Here is a 21192-nt window from a genome sequence, read left to right on the forward strand (position 1 = left end):
AGTTTGACATCCCTGCACTAGGGCATTCACCAAATATTCGAATATTCGAATATCAGAGTCACTATTCGACGTTGTTCACCGAAGTCGAATATTCGCGTATTTTTTCTTTTTTTTATAGTTTTCTCTTTAAAGAATATATAGTTTATACAGCTTGGCTATAGATAGGAAGTCATAAGAATGAGTTGTCAATGCCCCTGGTGGATGAATTTGTTAACGCTCTATACCATTGGTTCTCAAACCTTTTTAGGCTGTGACCCCCAAAATAAACATATTTGAACTGGGGACCCCCACCCTTGGAATTGTTACAAGCACTTGGAATTGTAGGTATTACATTTAATGTGACTCGGTTCCGCAGATAAATATCGTGAAAATAGCAGATCTACATGCTCACAACGCCTCGCAACGCAACGGACTTTGAAACTTGGAGATACGAGGTTTCCGCTTGACAGTGACGAAATGTGACTTGGTCATCGAGAGATGTTTCTTTTTCAAGGCACAAAGTTGTTACAGTGTAAGCAGCAGCACTTGGAATTACAGTCATTGAGTTAAATAGTGGTTGAAAAAAGAGTGTCAATTTAACTCCCGAGAGTGTAAAACTAAAAGGACCTGAAGTGAGGAATCCAGCCAAAAAAGAAAATGCTCAAATGCATTCGGGTGCACCTTAAAAAAAAAAAAAAACTCTGTGACCCCCGCTGATTTCTTCCTCTTGGTCGGAGCAGGAAAACAACCCAGGTTCTGCCCATCGTTGCACCGCAGGTGCCTGTCACAAGATCACACATCTCGTCAGGGGCTCCAGGGCATCGGCAGGGGCGTCAATTGGGTATGGCAGGGGTATGCAGCTGCCATACCCTGGGTCCAGGGGGGGGGGGGGGGGGGGGATAAAAGTTACTTTTAAATATAAATCCATGAATGTCTCGTTGTCTATCTGTGCTGGTTATTATGTTGTTAAATTACGGTAAAATAACTACAAATGCAAAATTTAACAAAACGGTCACTCTAACATGGTATTATAATTATATTCTCCACACTTGTATTCTCCCCATCTTGACAGCATGGTATATTCCCAGGTTCCGCAGGTCAGCTGCACAGGTGCGATTCATTATTGTTAAGTGCGGCACTTTTACTAACATATGCCATGTTTAGCTGCACTTGAACAACCGTTCCAGGCTGCCATATCCAGCCCAAGAAACCGTAGAAACGGCGGGAAAAATAGAATGTAAGCCTACTTCTTCTTAAAATAAATGTATCATCATGCCTGTTGCTAAGGTATGCCTGTTGCTAAGGTCTCTTGCACACGTGCCTTCGCGCGCGTGCAAGACACCAGTCATGTTGCCATACCTTAGCTTTTTCTGAACTGACGCCACGGGGCATGGGTGCAGGCTCACAGAGAGACGGGTCAGAGATAGAGAGACACGGCGCAGTGGGGACCGCCATGGCCAGCCTGACCCCGGCCATGAACTCACTTGCCTCCGTTATTTTAGAGAGGAGGGAGAGGAGGACGGCGGGGGGGAGGGGGAGGGGGAAGCAGCGCTCAAGCTTCCTTATTAGCCCCGTGTGCAGGGGCGTCACACCAAATTGTGACGCCCCTGGGTACAAGGATTCACTGCGGGCCCCCCCCCCGTGAATGTTCTCCATAGGGGGAGGGGGTTTAACACATTTAGACCGGGAACGCATTATTTTGTGCTTTAACTATTGAAAAATAGCACCGAGTGCCACGCTGCGAGCTTGTAGATATGCTATTTTTGAAAAATCGTGAAAAGTCTATTTCAAATCCTTCTAAGGTTTTTTGAAAAACCTATGTTTCTATGTCAGTGGTGCTCAAAGTTTTTAATGTCAAGGACCCCCAAAATTATAAGTATTTGGCCACGGACCCCCATCTCAAAATATTTCGTTCCAGGCAGCGACCCCCCAGAAGCAAAATTTGAGTTACAAATGTTCGCTTAAAAAATACATATATTCAAAAGATTTTCACACATTTTCACGACTTTTCAAAAATAGCAGATCTACAAGCTCGCAGCGCGGCACTCGGTGCCGCGCTGTGAGCTTGTATATCTGCTATTTTTCAATAGTTAAAGTATAAAATAATTAAAGGCCCCCTCCCACCACCTTGGGCCCTGGTAACTCTGTCCCACTTCTCCCCCCCCCCCCCCCCCCCCCCTTGTGACGCCCCTGCCCGTGGATTACCTCGCTCCAATCAGATTCAGTGCAGCGACTCCCTTAGTCTTTTAGCCAAGGACTGCTTATCCTGCTCCCAGGTTCAGAAATCCCCGAGTTCTCACTCTTTGGAGCCTTGGCTTAGCCGTAGGGGTGTAACAATATAGTAACTGCATCGAAATATCGTTTTTAACTTAAAAAATCTAAGTATATCGAACTGAAAACAGCTAAAATCGAATCGTATTGTTTTATTTTGTATCGTATCGAATCGGCAGTGCAAAGAATCGATTGTATCGATACTACCTACTTAGCATTTTTATGAAGAAAAAATGAAAAGGAGGGGTTTAATTACTGTTCCATTCCATATAGCTACACTGGTCTATCGATAAATGTGTTTAATCTCTGGGTTCATGTCAAGGTGCAGGTTTGTCAATATACAATGTCCATGTATTTGGCAGATAATCACTGTGTTTACTTATTTATATCCATAATAATACATGTTTCCCTTAAAAACCTGAACTATCCACACCTTTCACACAGATTTAATTTCTTTGATAAATAGTTACTATATCGATTTTAAATCATTGAATCGAATCGTATCGTATTACCAGTAATCAACCAATATTGTCCATGTATTGTATCGTCAACCATGTATCGTGATATGTATCGAATCGCTATTAAAATGTATCGTTACACCCCTACTTAGCCAACATGAGCCCTTTTTGCGGGAGGCTGCAAGAGCAAACACAGAGGCTGCTGGGAAAATGTTAACTTTTTCTCTCTTTTTTGTTGACAAAGCTTCTTCTTTTTTTATGACGCCTTTGAATGGCAAGGAAGGATTGAATGGAAGGGTTGTCTTCTTTTCCAGCAGGCAAACTGCGTTGTGTGCGAGACGGTTGTTTGCGGAGGATGTTATGACCTGGTCAGCTGACGTTTTGTGACCTGTGTAGTAGAGCGAGACATCACATTTTCAAGGACATCTAATAGCTTGAGGTGTTAGTTACTGGTACTACCCTAATGAGATGAAACCGAAACATAACCTTTTAAAGAATTGTCTTATTAGTGTGGTTGCCCAACAGTGCAACACATTATAGTCCTAGGGAAACTTTATAGAGTACTAGGGTAACTGTTTATAGACCTCTAGGGTAACCTTTCCGCTGCCATTGGAAATGGCAGGGATAGGGAATCAATAGGGAATCAATGGGAGTGGGAATCGGTAGGGAATCAATGGGAGTGGGAATCAATAGGGAATCAATTGGTCGAGCTTCTTCACATGACAGTTAGCTTACTGTAGAATATAGTCAGCAACCACACTCGCAATTTCAAATTGCATCTTTCTAGTTATAACTATTACAACTCTATAACCACAGGCAGATTACAGTAGATTGACCCAAAACATGTCCTCTTGCTGAACACGCAGGTTTGCGAATGAGGGAACTTGTTGTAACCATCCTAGCCTGGCGGCTACGATGGCTTACTTTTGTCAAGTTTTTTGGGACTGCACCCTGATCAGTGTTCTCTGTGGTGGATCTTTTAGCACTTAGAGGGCTGGATGGATGCATTCCAACTCCAGGCCTCTTCTCCTAAATCCTCTGTGACTATAGCGTGAAACTCCCTGGGTGTGTACTCATTGTTACCCAAATCTACACGGCATGCTTGAGCAGAGCGGCTACAATGATAATATTGCTGCTGTGAAAAAGAGCAGTATCCCCCCCCCCCCCCCTCCCCCTCCCCCTCCTCCCCCCCAGTTCAAATAGAAAAGGATGAGACTTGAGAGGATTTATGCTGAGCTTTTGTGGAATGTATACGTTATGAATCTATTTATCTCTGCTACCGCTGTATACTTTAAAATATTGAATGTTTGTTTAACCGTGAGGCCTATTTTTTTTTTACACCTGCCCCGAGCCATGCTCAGGGTTTTCACAGTGTTACTGTTAAATTGTCTGAATATGATTACTTTTTAAACTTTTTGCATTTTTTTCTCCTCTATATATATAATGCATTTTGATGTTTTAATTGGAATATATATATTCCAATTATATTGGTATATCGTATATCGTATATTAAGTATATCGTCGTTGTCGAGTGGAAACCTTGTATGTCCCAAAACCGCTTGTTTTGTATTTATCATTTTAAAAATGATTCAAACTAGTGAAAACAGCCGATCTACAAGCACACAACGCCTCGCACCGCGAGGCGTTGTGCGCTTGTAGATCGGCTGTTTTCACTACTTTTGTGCGACGGCCTTGTATGATGAAGCAGGGCTTTGCTTTGCGAAAAAATTTACAAATTTGAAACTTGGAGATACGAGGTTTCTGCCTGACAGAGACGATATATTTTTTTCCCGTTACTCTATTTGGAACCTGTATTTGCAACACAGTGCCATGTAAGATGACCAGTAACCCTTCCTACTGTGTAACATTAATTGTAGAGTGCACGTTTATTCGCTGCTAAGCCCCTTTGTCTGGCCTAGAATTTCTCCATATTATGTAGCTTTGGGCAACGGATTTGTACATCTCCGAGGCTAACCGGCCACAGAGGTAATAATAGGCCCGCGGTAATAGGAATTCTCAACCGACCATCCCCCCTTATCTGACCAGGTTCTGACCAAAACTCTGAACTCTGACAAAATCTGTAATTGTATTTAATGCTCCGTGAGCACCTTTGACCATATCATCATATTGAGCCTGGGGTCTCATCTTCCACCCCTGAACAATGTTTTGACTGTGTACCTCCTGCCCCCGGCCTAGCCAGACCTTCCTGGTTCCTGACACACACTTTCTACAATGTTCACCGTGTCTGTCATGCCGAGTAACCCAGAAGGAGGATTAACCCATTTAGAACGTGTACGCATTTTGTGTAATATTATTTCATGCTTTAACTATTGAAAAACAGCAGATATACAAGCTCACAGCGCGGCACCGAGTGCCGCGCTGCGAGCTTGTAGATCTGCTATTTTTGAAAAATCGTGAAAATTTGAATTTTGACCCGATTCTATAAGTGTCTTTTGAATACTTCTAAGGTTTTTTTGAAAAACCTATGTTTCTATGGCAGCAATCTGGCCAGCCATCGTCAAAGAAAAGGTCCTTTTCACTTAACTGGAGCTCAGTTGGTCTGTTCTTGAGAGACTACTATGTCAGTGGTTCTCAAACCTTTTCATGTGAAGGACCCCCAAAATGATATGTATTTGGCCACGGACCCCCCCATCTCAAAATATCTAGTTCCAGGGACCACCCGGAAGCAAAATTTGAGTTACAAACGTTCGCTTAGAAAATACATTATATTCAAAGATTTGCACACATTTTCAACACATTTTCAAGACTTAAAAATAGCAGATCTACAAGCTCGCAGCGCGGCACTCGGTGCTAGGCCTAAATGGATTAAGTTTGGAGTTTAATGAGTGTAATCCCGCCGTTAAACAGGGCCAAAGAGTGGGGGGCAAAGAAAGAATGCGCTCCACCGCTGATCGGAATGCAATAGCCCCCTATAAGTGCAGTGTGGCAAATGGTTGCAGTGGTTTGGGGAGGTGTCAGACTCACGTGTGACCCTGGTTAACCCCTTTGCGTCCGTGGGTGGGTGTCAATTAAAACGCCCAATAAGCAATGTGGTCCCTCATCATGAGTTTGCATACGGAGACAGAGCAAACAGAGGCAAGATGGGAGGTTGTCCTTTCTGTATTCACCCTTATAGAACATTCTTCATTTGGATTTGGATTGTGTTCTACTGGCCTACAAAGTGCTGCAACTACGGGGAAATGATCACTGATAAATGGGTTTGAAAGTGTTCCAAGTGGTCGGCCAAATGAGATATCAGCATATAAGTGATATTACACTAATTGTATATCTGTTCTTGAGGTAATTGTTTATCTCCAAAAATCACAAAAGCTAATTTGACCTTTGGGGATACACAAATAGGTCAATGTGTCCAAAAGGTTGTTAGTGCACTTTGGCTTTGAAGGGCAGTAAATAGTACCCCACTAGTTGTATTTGGAACCACATACAGCACAATGCTGAATGTTGTCCTTGTTTTAATCAGAGTTTCCCAACTTTCTTTGCTCGTGACCCAAAAAAGAAATCAGACGTTTGTCCCGAACTAATGAAAATAGCAGATCTTCAAAAACATTGTTTTTAATTCAATATAATTTTCTTAGGAATGTTTTTTGAAAAGGTTTTGAAATAATAATAATTAAAAACTAAATGTATGAAACTAAAAATAAAGGGGCCCATAAAAATGCATCCGTGACCCACAAATGGGCCCGACCCACTATTTGGTACACAGTGTTGTAGATGTCATCCCTATCTATGTGTGGAGTGCTGAAACCAGTCCATGAATGAGTCTTCTCCAATGTGGTTACATTCATCAGTATATCTGAGGTTTATTGGCCAGCAGTGGCGTCAGTTCAGAAAAAGCTAAGGCATGGCAACATGACTGGTGTCTTGCACGCGCGCAAAGGCGCGCGTTCAAGACACCAGTCATGTTGCCATGCCTTAGCAACAGGCATGATACATTTATTTTAAGATCGTTCAAGTGCAGCTAAACTTGGCATGTTAGTATACGTGCCACAATTAACAATAATGCATTGCACCTGTGCAGCTGACCTGCGGAACCTGGGAATATACCCTTTTATCAAGATGGGGAGAATACAAGTGTGGAGAATATAATTATAATACCTTGTTAAAGTGACCATTTTCTTAAATTTTGCATTTGTAACTATTTTACTGTAATTTAACAGCATAATAACCAGCACAGATAGACAAAGAGACATTCATGGATTTAACTTTTATTTCCCCCCCTGGACCCAGGGTATGGCAGCTGCATACCCCTGCCATATTCAATTGACGCCCCTGTTGACCAGGTTTTGTTTTTGGTGAGGTGCCCCCTAGTCACGCACTGCCCCCCCCCCCACCCCCCCCCCCCCCCCCCCCCCCCCCTCTAAAACATGATTATCAGGTATTATGATTATACTAGGAGGAAGATTTTTTCCAAAAAAGTATACAGAAAGAGTTAAAATTGGGTTTTTATGTGGCCACACCCCCAGTTCATTAAGTATGCATGGATGTCATGGTGGGTGGTGACTCAGCTGAAGTTAGCCACACCCCACAGTGTTGGGTGAATGGTAATTAGGGGAGGAGTTGATTCTGTGATGTAAAAGTATCTGTGTTTTTTAACTGACACTTTTGACCACAAGGTGGCAGCCTCCAAAAGAAAACAAACAAATACCAAGAGAATACATATTTGCTCATAAAATCCACACCAGGGGGTCCAATGATGTACTTTAAACCTCCTAGACACATGAAAAACAGAAAAAGTACAAAACTATGGCACCACCTCTTTAACTCCCATTGTGCTTTGTTGTGGCGTCCTCCTTCGACCAGGTGGCACCGCATCGCCATCAGCGTGGAGAAGAAGACCGTCACCATCATCGTGGACTGCAAGAAGACGCTCACCAAGCCCCTCCCCCGCAGTGACCGCCCCGCCATCGACACCAACGGCATCACCGTGTTCGGCACCAGGCTTCTGGACGAGGAGGTGTTCCAGGTAAAATAATAATAATAATAGTTACCTACTCCTCCACGAGGGAAATGCAGTATTTGCAGCCCAACCCAGCTGCTTTGCAGCCCACAAGGAGCGCGTGAGCAATTAGGGTTAAGAGTCTTGCTCAGGGACACACATCGACATTGCTATCCTGGCCGGGAATCGAACCAGGGACAACCAGGGGCCCAGGCAGGCTCCCTAACCATTCAGCTATGGCCGCCCCAAAGATAAATTGTGCAAATAACGTTGTGTCTTATCTGTGGTAGGAATACTGTTACTGGCCTGCACTTGTTCCCAAACAGTGGCTTCGGGACCAATTTTTATGGGTCATGGCTCGAGTAAAAATACAATTTTTCTTAATATTTCAAAAGTAAAAGAAATATTATAATAATAATAAAGAAATAGGCGATAGGGCCTTTCTGTGTGGAGTTAGCATGTTCTCCCCGTGTCTCCTAGGGTAGATGCTAGGGCTGCAAGCGAACCTTCGGGGATTCGAACGTTCGTTCGTTACGTTGGCAATCGAAGTTCGAAATTAATGGGTTCAGGTTTTTTTCTTTTTTCTTCTTCTTTTTTTTACACGAAAAATAATTATCAGAATGTGATAGGCCTATTCAGAATATCACAGTAGTAGAGATAGCCAAATACGAAATAAGTTAGGCCTACCGGTAAACACTAACAGTTAATGGTGACGTTATAGTAGTTATAAAACGCACCAGAACAGCTTGGAGCGATCAAGGACCGTCCTCCGCTCCAATTCCAATTCCGCTCCAATTTGGGGCGCGCACACACGCTTGATGACAGTAGAGTGAGAGCAGCTGCAGCTGAGCTGGGCAGAGACAGACGTGTGTGTGCTGCTGTGCTCTGAACAGCGAACACCCATCCATGCACCCAAAGATCTAGCCTTTCTCCTAAGCATGAGCAAAGATGGATTTCATTGCAACCCCCTAAAGGATTATAATGCGATTTCTGGGGTTGTTACATCGAGACCAGTTCAGCCCGAACGCGACGCGCTCCGACGCAGTCACCAAGTCTAATCATCATCCGTGCAACTCCGCTATACATTGAGCCTGTTCGTCAACAAACTGCACAACATTTTCTCCGAGTGGGTTGGATTTTCCAAGTGTTAGCCTAGGTGTTAATGCAGCCACGCATCCACGCGTCAATGGATAAAACGGCGCATTTAAAACATTTCCTACACTTTTAGCTGGTTAAAGGTACAGTACGTTCGATGGTTCGGAGGTTCGAACGTTCGGTTTTTAATCAATTGAACGAACCATCTAAGGTTCGATGGTTCGTTCGGAAAATCCCCCCGAAGTTCGAATCCCTAAAACAGGGCTAGGATTACAGCCCTAGTAGATGCCCTCACAAAAAACATGCAGTAGTCCTGGTTTCTATACTACCTCCCCCTAGCCAGCCAGGTGCTCCCAATTCCCCTGGTGCGGCAGGGTAGGTAGTTGGCACTGGGCGAGAAAATGGGTTGCAAAAACGTGGGATAAAAATTATAAATAAAAAAAATAATAATAAAAAAATGATTGGCTACGTACAAGAAATTCCACAAATAAAGAATAATACTAATTAAGAAGTCGTGAAAATAGCCGATCCAGAAGTGCACAACGCGCTTGTAGATCTGCTATTTTCACTGCAGTAGTTTGGGTCCCTGCCAAGTTACGTCTAATCTCTCTCGAAGACCTGAAGCGTTTGGGAACCACTGCTGTGGGCTGTCATGCATGCTGTCTGTTTTCAGACTGTGCTGCCGCTGCGTCGTGTGAGCAGCAAGCGTCCGCTGTAAATACCTGCTATTGTCCTAAGCTCCTTAGGAGCACAGGCCTTTCTTTACACGGGGCATTCTATAGTTCACTATAAATGCTCCTTTGATATGCATGTCGTTCCAGAGACACAGCCTTCGTGTGACCCTTTTAACGTGGCCCGAGAGGAAAAGTTTTTAGGCGTCATGATTAGGGCTGTCACAATTATTACATAATCGTCTAATCGTGATTATTTTACATAATCGTGAATATTTTTCATAATCGTCATAATCGTTTCCATGTCAAAAATAGTGGAAATAGCAGATCTACAAGCTCACAACGCGTCGCGATGTGAGCTTGTAGATCGGCTATTTCCACTATCAATGTTCTTTTTTAAGTATAAAGTTGTCAAATATGTCAGTAATTTCTTTGTATATTTAGCTTATGTGTCATATCTACCATGTGTAACTTCAAAGCCTAAAAGCCAAACAGAAATGTAATTATCAACGTCAAAAACACAATTAAATCGTTAATCGCCAATTATTTGAGTGACAATTAATCGTCATGTAAAATGTCACATCGTGACAGCCCTAGTCATGATATAGTTGAATAAATTATTTTATACCGTGTTTCTTTACTCCCGGTCTTTCAGAGGTACTGGCTTGTCAAAATGCAATGTTTACAATTGAGAGAACAGGGGTTGACCAGCTTCTAAGTAAGTCAAACATGAAGAGACAAGCAAACTAGTTTTGGTTAACCGTTAAAGTCTGCTTGATATGCTGATGACAGTGTTGTTTTTGCAGTGTGACTGACACCGTGATGTAATAGCCTATCTCTGTGAAGTCATACTGACTTCCAAATATGGAGTTATTTTCTTCTCCTTTGACTTCCAGTATCATAATAAAGTTTTAAACAGTAAGGTGTTTCAAAAAGTATAAAACCTAATGTGTGAAAATATTGATTTACTGGCAACACGTGAAGAACATTTGGCACTGATTGGTCCAGTGGTTTGTAAGATTAGCCGTGGACACACGCACACACGCACGCAGCCACGCACGCACACTCGCGCGCGCACACCCTCTTCCAGACGGCCATAGGTGCCACAACGTAAAAACAGATGTCAAGATATGTATATTCAAACATTTATTTCTCACATCAAATTCCTGCATTGTTGTCTGTCCAACTTTTAGGACCGGTGCTAGCACAGCATCACGTCACAAATGATGGTAATTAGATACAGCTTTCGCTCTTTGGCAAAGGTGTTTGTTTGTAGCTGTTCTATGAAAGTGGGGCGATGTTGTTTTGGAGTTCCCATACCCCGACCAGCCATGCATTGCTTGGCCCTCTTTGATGTTTCCAAAGAGGAATGTGGGATAATGGAAGCCAGTGCCATGCTGTGGGTTCAACTCTGCTCCCCGTGCTTGCTTTAATGAAGAACTATAAAGCCCGAGTTATACTTCGTTCTGTGCACAAATAGCGGATCTACAAATTCACGACACGCTAATGGTGCGACGCGTTGTGAACTTGTAGATCAGCGATTCTTTTTTGGGTACATGACACACCGGCATGCAACGAAGTGTAAATCATGCAAAACCATAACTCTTGTTACTTCTTTAGGTCTTTGATGTGGCTTTAGATGATAGGCTCCTACAATGGGGAATGGCAGCGCAGTAAGGATCAGAACGAACGCACCTGCACAGCAGAATTGTAAATTTTCCTCTGAGTGTCAAAATAGCCGGGGAGCCACAGGCCCAAAAGCTCAAAGAATAGGATGTTACCTGTGATGTCATGACATACTTTTAATTTTTGTTTTTTCTATTAATTTGGTCATCAAGGTCCACAGAATGAGAGGCCTGCTCTGCCGGAAATCCTGCGAAAAAAAGTTATGGCCATTTGTATATTCACTCCATCGACTTCAATATAAAGGAAAGAAACACACCAAAAAAATATGCTTTAAGTAGCATGTGAGGGGTCAAACTAGGGATTCTTGATGATTCTGAATCCATTGCAAGCATTTGTTTTGCATGAAAAACATTCCTTGGGCTAGAAAACGGACCAAAATAACGGTGAAAAGTGATGACTCATCACTTTTCACAGGTTTGAGAGGCTGAAATCTAGCCCAACGAATGTTTTTCATGCAAAACAAATGCTTGCAATGGATTCAGAATCATGAAGAACCCTTAGTTTGACCCCTCACATGCTACTTATTTTGGTGTGTTTTTTTCCAGTATAGTGAAGTCAATGGGAAACTTTTTTTCGCAGGATTTCCGGCAGAGCAGGCCTCTCATTCTGTGTACCTTATTGACCAAATTAATAGGACAAACAAAAATTTGGAGTATGTCATGACATCACAGGTCCTCTCTCATTTTGGCCCAGTGGCTCCCCGGCTAAAATGAGTGAACATTCTGTACACAATGAGTGTGAAGGAACCACGTTTTCCACATCTATCATTGTTGTCCTAGAAAATGGAATGGTCTTACATTGTGGACGTAGTGTTCAACATGACGCGTACTGTCTACATCAAGGGTCTTCAACGTTTTCAGGCCAAGGACCCCTTAGTTGAGAGAGAGATGAAGCAGGGACCCCCACAACCTTGTCAGAGATTCCATATAGTTTCATTGTTTGACAGCACAATCTTCAGTGTATTTTGGATTCACGTCAATTTGTGTTTTCAGATATTTAGCCACTTGAACCGTCAATACTTAATAAACTTGACCTTTCACCCTGTACTTGGTCTGCTCTTTTCCCCCTCTACACGAAACATTTTTGCCAATAATAGCCGATCTACAAGCTCTTGTAGATCTGCTAGTTTTGGCTAAAGTTTTGACCCTGGGTTCAAGTGGTTAATATAAAAAATGAGGAAAAAAGTTTCTATCACACAAAGATTTGGAGGACCCCCTGTAGTAACTCTGAGGACCCCCTAGGGGTCCCAGGCCCCCTGTTGAAGACCCTTGGTCTACCTTTCAAGCGGCTTCTGGGTCTGGAGTGAATCTGTGTTGAGCATGCCGTGGCTTATATTATGGCAGACGTGTGAGTCTTCACAGGTTCTTTGTCGGAGGTTATAGCCTTACCTTGTAATTAAAGACACTTAGTCCGGGAGATCTTTGTCCTCCACCTGCAGCCTTCTGTTACAGTACAGCTTCACAGGTTAGAGAGGTTCATGCAGGCACACAACCGTTCTTGGTGGAATGTGTCCTTGAAGATGCTCCTACTGTAATCTATGGGGTTTACTTTGAATCGAAATGCCTGTGGAGGTGAGGATGACTTCCCGTTCTCCTTGTAGGTAGCAACAGCGGCTGGAGGACAACGTCTATCTAGATCTACATGCTCACACCGCCTCGCAACGCGAGGCGTTGTGAGCATGTAGATCGGCTATTTTCACAATATTTATCTGCGGAACCGAGTCAAATTAAATGTAATACCGGCTACAATTCCAAGTGCTTGTCAGGGTTCTTATGACTTCCTATCTAGCCAAGCTTTATAAACCATGAAGAAATATATATATTTTTAAAGACAAAACCATTAAAACAACAAAAATAAGCGAATATTCGACTTCAGTGAACAACATCGAATAGTGACTTTGATATTCCAATATTCGAATATTTAGTGAATGCCCTAGTATACAGTATGTATGCCTCCTCCTCAGTAAGAAACAACCATTGTTTCAGTTGTGGATACGCTGCAGTTGAGCAACAGGAATTATACCGCCAGACTGACCCTGTGTGTGTGCGTTGTGTGCCCTTGTAGAAGCATTGCTGGAACTTTGCCCTGCGGTCTCTCAAACTGAGCCGCATGCATGCATGCATGCCGGCCCTCTCCTTTGACTGAAACCTACCGTATATATGCATTAGCCTACTTTGTCAAATTGTGACAAACTCTTGCCCCTTTCAGTGTCTTGTTTGTTCTGAGACACATGCAGCTCAGCCAGAGGTGTAGAGCAGTGAGGGGTCAGCATGGTGGATCATGTAAATAATGTCTTGACAATGCCAATGGCTGGATTGTCATGTGAGATTGAAACACATGGGGGTTTGGGGGGCGGGGGTGTACTCAGAGTGAATGCAGAGGGGGTGGGGGTGGGGGGGGGGGGGCTGTGTTTGCTGCTTGCGAGAGCACGCTGGTTTGTTTACAGCCAGTCATTATTGGGGTGCCATGCTTTGACTGATTGCTACTGCTGTTGTCTCAAAGCCATTTTTCCAATGGGCCGTGTCATCGCCCCGGTGATTCTGAGTGGGGTTGCCCGCATTGTAAATCAAACCGTGTCTTCTTTTTGAGCGGTGCTAACCGCTCCTGCATCTGGCTTTGTCTGTATGTATATATTATGTCCCTGACAGTCCGTCCCAAAAGCTGCGCATTGGCCGTTTAATGAAATTAACTCATACATACAGTAAAAGGCACCGCTCACTTTACACTGGATTGTTTTGATCTTAGATCAGTGGTTCTCAACCTTTTCAGGCCGCAACCCCCAAAATTATCATATTTTAACTGGGGACCCCCCTCCCAGTGACCAGCAGTCAATAGTTGAGGCATTACATTTTGTATAACACGGCTCTATTGTGAAAATAGCAGATCTACATTTTGTATAACACGGTTCTATTGTGAAAATAGCAGATCTACATGAGCATGTAGATCGGCTATTCTCACAATTTCTGCCTCTAATAATTTGGCCAATGTTTAATTTGTATTAAAAAGTTCTTAAATTGTCACTTTAGAAATGTGTAGATAGTCTCAATACCCTCTATACACGTACACTTTATGTTTGTTTGTTTACTGTTGAGTGAAAAAAACAACATTGCACATTAGGTTAATCATCTGAGGACCCCCTAAAATAATTTGGGGACCCCCCTGGGAGTCCCGACCCACAGGTTGAGAACCACTGTCTAGATGACAATAGATGAACAACGCATGTTTGTGTGAGCTTGTAGACACCGCTATTTCTGCCCTATAATAACCATCATGGCCAAAATAGGAGCGCCAGGTTGAAAGTGATTAACCTGTTTTTAGGGCTGTCACAATTATTACATAATCGTCTAATCGGGATTATTTGACATAATCACGATTATTTTTCATAATCGTCATGATCATTCCCATGTTGAAAATCTTTCATATATTTAAAAAATAGTGGAAATAGCCGATCTACAAGCTCACAACGCGTCGCAATGCGACGCGCTGTGAGCTTGTAGATCGGCTATTTCCACTATCAATGTTCTTTTTTAAGTATAAAGTTGCCAAATATGTCAGTAATTTCTTTGTAGGTTATGTGTCATATCTACCATGTGCAACTTCAAAGCCTACAAGCCAAACAGAAATGTAATTGTCAGCGACAAAAACACAATTAAATCGCTAATGGCAATTATTTGAGTTACAATTAATCGTCATGTAAAATGTCATAATCGTGACAGCTCTAATTAACCTGTTTTGTAAAAACAACATTTGTAAGAAAAAGACATTTATCTCCTGTCAGCTGTGATTATAGGTGAATGAAAGGCTACTGTAGCCAGCAGCTACAGCTGAGCTGGATGGAAGATAGATAGTATACTGTATGTCCCTGCCAGGACTTGGAAACTAGAGCCCGCTAACAGGGTTGTCGCTGTGTGTTGAGCTTTTTGGGAAACAGGCCCCCCGTCTGTTCTCTGTTTCCACTTTAACTCCCGTCCAAACAGCCCATTGCATTCTGGGAGGGACGAAATTACCCCTAGAGTCCCCTAAAGCAGTGGTTCTCAACCAGTGGTCTGGGGACCACCAATGGTCCTTGAGGGGGTTCCAAGTGGTCCCCAGTTAAATGATTGAGAGTTGGTAAGCAAATGAACCCTTATAGATCTTTAACTGTTGAGAGAGTAAAATGAGCTCATTTGGTTTCATTTTACACTCTCAAGAGTTGCATTATTGTTAAACATCTGCTTTACTTAATTTACAAGAAATCACAATTAGATAATGTAGAAGATTTGTTCTTTTGATCAACGTTTGCCTGTTATCTCTCCTGTTGGTACCACATCGATACAACATGGAATTGTGGACAAATCCATCAAATGGTCGTCCGCAGCTCGAATGCAGAATTCATAATGAACCTTGATATGAAAAAAGTTGAAAACCACTGCCTTATAGTGTGAAAATACACATACACAGACAGTGCAGCGCATGCTTGCTGGTAAACGGCTCGCTGGTGCAAAACGAATATTCTGGATGTACGGTGTTTGGATAACTGGTTGGTACTATAAAAATCCGTACCAGAACCTGAAGTAGTGTGTATATTAAGTTCACATTGCACCACAGTATCGCATACAGATATTCTTTTGTGTTATTCTGGCTTGTTTTGGGATATTTTCGCTCACTTCTCAGGATTATTTTTCCGTCTGTGGCCTATATTTTCTCATAAATGGCTTCTTATATGCGATACCTGTGAAGGGACCTGGTGTGTATGAATAAGGGCCTTTCATGGCCCCTGCAGACCTTCCTTTTTCTCTCTCTCCTCCTCCTGCGTGCCGCCCCTCCCCCCCCTCCCCCCTCCCCCCTCCCCCCTCTCTCCCTCCTCCCCCTCCCCCTCCCCCCCCCATGGAGCCAAAGCCATGAGACCATCTATTCATCCCTAGCTGACATTACCTGTCAGAGGCACGCACACACACACACACACACACACACACACACACACACACACACACACACACACACACACACACACACACACACACACTGATCGCATGCATGCACACACACGCACACACAAAGAGTCACCCACACAGACGCCTACTGACGAATGCACCCTAACTTTGATTTTCACACACGTGCATTGAAACTCACACAAGCACACAGTTCGCACGCACGCACGCACGCACGCACGCACGCACGCACAAACACACGCACACACACGCACACACACACAGCACGCGAGCGCGTCTCCGTGTCCTCTATGCCTGACAGGTAAACATTCCTCAGCGCTCAGTTTGTCCCTGCAAGACCATAGCTATAGAGAGAGGCAAGACAAAAGGTAAACACCTTTTAAATACCTTTTGGGAATGTTGTACTAAATGTTGCACACAGTGATACTGATCACAGAACACTGGACCCCTGAGTGTCCATTTGATGCTGTGTGTACACTCTCAGACCAGGAAGGGTTAATTTGTGTTGCATCACTTTGCATTGTTAGCTTTTTAGATTCTTTTTGGCATGTGACAGCGTCACACACACAACACTTTTGGTTCTTCAGTGTTGCTTCAGTGGTTGTTTGGGGTTGTTGAGTTTCTGTAGCTCTGCTGTCATACAAAGAATACCTGTTAAGCCTCTATTTGGTTCCTCAAAGGTTCTCTATTGGTTGGTTGGTTTGTTTGTTTGATTGATGGATTGATTGATTGATTGATTGATTGATTGATTGAATACATTATGCTGTATTTTTAGGACAGGGATTCTTTTTAGGTTAGTTTTGAGTTCTTCTGCTTAGTTTTCGGCACCTCTACTTTAATGTTTTTATATAGGACTATTTGACCAAAGTGCTATATAGCACCATAAGACATGTGCACCAAGGAGGATCCCCTCCGATTACGAGCCAAATAACCACTTTTAGTGCACCATAAATTCAGCTTTTATCAGTTATGAGAGTGAAGATCTCTCCCTTCCTCAGGTGGTAGTTGTATAGGTCTTGAGATGGTGGGATGGCTAATTAGTGTATCAGTGCAGTCTAATTACAGCTGACATGGACTATACGAGGCAGAGGTATGTCAAAGGGCCCGTGGTGACGACTCCTTTTGTTTTGATTCACTCACTCTGTAATTACAGGATGGAAGTGTTAATGGTTAGACGGCCAGACAAAGCAAATGTCTGTGTGTAAATGCGCTTGTGTCAGTTAGTGACGCAGTGTCCTTTGCCCCAGAACATTTAGCGAAACCACATGACCCCAGCGTCGTCTTTTTGACAACAGGGCAGGCGTGGTGCCAGCAGCCAGGCCGGTGAGGTGCCCGCGCCGAGCAGCTGATGGCCGCGCGGACATTTGCCAAAAGATAGCCTAATCTATCTTAACTGTTCTGCTACCGTTGACAGTCCTCACCATCATTGAAAGGGTTAAAATCATGGTGCCGTTGACGGTGAGGACTATCAATCTTACTGTATTTACAGTTAAGGTATAATTACTTACTGTACGTCGCTCCGGTCGCGCCCGCATCGGTAATGTCCGCGATTTGTTTACAACGCACGTCGGGCCTGCACGCGAAGTGAACGTCCTCCATAGTAAATCCATTGAGAGGCCCATAAAGAGACTTCATTTACTCAAAAGAGACATTTTTATACAAAGAGTGGTCTCCATACTGTACACTGTAGACTCGGGCTGGGCGCAGCCATGATTCTCTTCTGGGCTCACACTGTCATGTGACTAGATGACGTAATCGTTGCCGTCAAGTGATAATCCAAAAAAACAAAAACAACCCCCTTCCGGCCCTTCAAAATAATAGCGGCGGCCTACGGAGGAAACGGCGTGGCACCAAGGCACCAAGCATCCCTTCAGATTAAAAGGCAGTAGATGTGTTAATCTACAAGATTAATCTACAAACTCACAACGCGTCGCAATGCGACGCGTTGTGAGCTTGTAGATCGGCTATTTTTTTGGCATAGACATTTGATAGAGAATGAAAAAAAGACTGTGTCAAGTACGTATATTATTATTACCTTTTACCAATAGAGGGTTTAAATGGTATGCAGCTCGGCAAATAAAAGGTAAATTGATCCCAGTGCATGACGGAGGACGATATCACGATAAATGAAATCTCCACGATATGATTATCGTGAGTGTTTTTTTTATCGCGATAAACGATAATATCGCTTATCGTCCCATCCCTAGTGCACGCCATCCGAGTTGGAGAGCCGCGATGGACACCATAGTATCACCCGTTTCCAAATTACACATGTTAGCAGGTTAGCTGCTATACGCTAGCAATATGATGTAAAGAGACAGAGGCAGGCACACGTTATTACCACCCAGCCAAAGGATAGGCAGCCAATGAAAACAATATGGGTGTGTGGTTTGTGAGATTTTTCTGCTGCAAAGGGCAGACACATGCTTGTGACGGTGTCGTGGCACCATTGTAGCAGCTCACTTTTGACTCCTTACGGCAGGGTTCCCCAATTAGTTTTCCCCAAGGGCCGAATTATGTCTAGGGTACCAATAGCCGAGGGCCACAACATTGAATCATGTCTAGGGTACCAAGCCGAGGGCCACAACATTGCAGGGTGCGACGGTGGCGTTCCCGCTACTCCAGCGACAGTTCAGATATCGTCGTTGTCGGGTGAAAATCTTGTATGTCCAAAACCGTTTGTTTTGCATTTATCATTTTAAAAATGATTTAAACTAGTGAAAACAGAAAATTATTTAAACTAGTGAAAACAGTCGATCTACAAGCACACAACGCCTCGCGATGCGAGGCGTTGTGTGCTTGTAGATCTGCTGTTTTCACTACTTTTGTTGCGACGTCTTTGTATGATGAAGCAGGGCTTTACTTTGCGAAAGAACGTACAAATTTGGAGATACGAGATTTCCACCCTACAACAACGATATACTAGTGTTGTTGCTGCTCTTATACCACCATTATTACTGGGGTTGGTGTGGGCCAGACAGTAGCCCCCTGCGGGCCGCAAATGGCCCGCGGGCCCTATTGGGGAACCCTGCCTTACGGCCATGCTGGCAGACTAACCGATTTACGATGAGCAATGTGGTCATATAAATACAAACAAAGTATTTCAGTTGGGCTTCAGAACAGGGTGTAAGAACTAATTTCTCTCGCAGCACCTCTGCAACAAATGGATATTCTTTCCATGCACTGCTTTAACCTTTGACTCCCCCCTCATGTGTATTTATATCCCATGCTGACATGTGGTCAACATGAGGTCATAGTGTAACTTTGAAGCCTGTAGAATAATGGAAGCATACTGTAGCTGGACTGCTTTGTGGTATACTTTATACGTAATTCAAATGAACTTTAATGCTAGCCTACTCGTTAGTGATACATTCTGTGACAAATTTGAACCTTTCCTTTTTTCTGAACACTTTTGCCAGAGAGGAGGATTCCAAGATTTAAAATCTTAATTGCTAGTTTATAACGCGCTTGAACCGAATTTACTTCACAGCCAAGCAATGATGCAGTGAACGCAATGTAAATTGATTTAGTTAGAGAATGCACACAAACAATTTTAACATGGGTAGCAAAAGACTCACAGAGCTCAATTCCATCTCTGTTCCTCTCACATCCCTGTTTCTGTCTCATTCTCCTTCTGTCTCACTCTACCTGTCTCATTCACTCACTCTTGTTAACTTTCGACACTGGCGTCATAAACGCATACACCACAGAGGCTGTGCTGTGCTGTGCTGTGCTGTGCTGTTAGCCGGGGATCCAGTCATCAAAATGGGAGAGGACCTGTGATGTTCTGCCGCACTTTTTATTTCTGTTTTATCTATTAGTTCGGTCATTAAGGTCCACAGAATGAGAGGCCTGCTCTGCCAGAAACATCGCGAAAAAAGTTATGGCCATTTGTATATTCACTGTCCCATTGACTCCACTAGAAATATTCAAAAAAGAAAAAAAATCTGCTTTAAGTAGCATGTGAGGGGTCAAACTAGGGGTTCTTCATCATTCTGAATCCATTGCAAGCATTTGTTTCGCATGAAAAACTTTCCTTGGGCAAAATATTGGCCCGTAAAAGCTGTGAAAGGTGATGAGTCATCACTTTTTTTCCACTTTGTGAATATACAAATGGCCATAACTTTTTTTTGCGACGTTTCCGGCAGAGCAGGCCTCTGATTCTGTGGACCTTAATGACCAAACTAATAGATAAAACAGAAATAAAAAGTGCGGCAGAACATCACAGGTTCAACCCTATTCCTTGAGCTTTTGGGCATGTGGATCCCCGACTATGTGTGCTGTGCTGTGCTGTGCTGTGCTGTGCTGTGCTGTGCTGTGCTGTGCTGTGCTGTGCTCAGGGTTCCCACGGTCATGACGTTTCTGGAAATGTTTTGAAATTAGAAAAAAAAAAAAATCCAGTACTGGAAAGGTTTGGGAATTGATCAAGGGTCCTGGAAGGTCCTGGAAAAAATAGCTATGCATTGTTTTTGGTTATTGATTTTGTTAACTCATTTACTGCCACCATAAATCGACTTTGAGGGTTAACTCCCTGCCACGATTTTCTTACCTTTTGACGTGGGCACGTGTAAACGACTCGTTATTGCGCTGAATTGTTGTTATATAGTCCTGGAAATTGGCTTAAATATTCCGGAAAAGTTTTGGATTTTTTTTGGAAACTCATTGGTAAAAATGTGTGGGAACCAGGGGCATAGTTCCGCCGATTTAAAATGACTCCAATACAGAACTAAAACCTCCTATGATTGGCCGCTAGTTGCGCTGTTTTCCCCCCCGGCCGATCGCAAAAAGAATTGTTCTCCATTGGACCCCATTCATTTTCCCCTTTTGTTTTCTAACCTTAATTAACATTTTCATAAATACTTTATGGTTCCCATCGCTAGTTAAAAATTGCCTTTCAATCACGATTATATGCGTTTTGTGAAAATAAGGTCCCATTTATGTTAAAATTGATGATAAAGTTGCGGGGGGGGGGGGGGGGGGGGGGGGGCGTGGCCAACTAAACTAATACCAGCCGGCTGTGTTCTTCTTCGTGTGCTGTATTTCGGGAGGCTCCGACCACATTCTCCCATGTATCTCTGCGGTTGCACGTGACCGTTGGTAGCCAATAGCATCCTCTGGTGCCTTTACAATCTATGATGGCAACA

The 21192-nt window shown here is 43.3% G+C and overlaps 1 protein-coding gene across 1 annotated transcript in view; it reads left to right on the forward strand.

Moving 5' to 3' along the window:
• The window catches only part of col11a1a (collagen, type XI, alpha 1a), a gene marked incomplete at both ends in the record, with an annotated part of 173011 nt that overhangs the window by 14052 nt on the left and 137767 nt on the right, over window positions 1-21192 (forward strand). Inside the window, one exon of the mRNA XM_080751473.1 lies at window positions 7530-7692. Coding sequence (XP_080607599.1) covers window positions 7530-7692 — 163 coding nt within the window. The remainder of the gene's footprint in view (window positions 1-7529; window positions 7693-21192) is intronic.

This window comes from Nannobrachium achirus (genome assembly GCF_963921795.1).
Source record: "Nannobrachium achirus genome assembly, chromosome: 21".
Taxonomy (NCBI): domain Eukaryota; kingdom Metazoa; phylum Chordata; class Actinopteri; order Myctophiformes; family Myctophidae; genus Nannobrachium; species Nannobrachium achirus.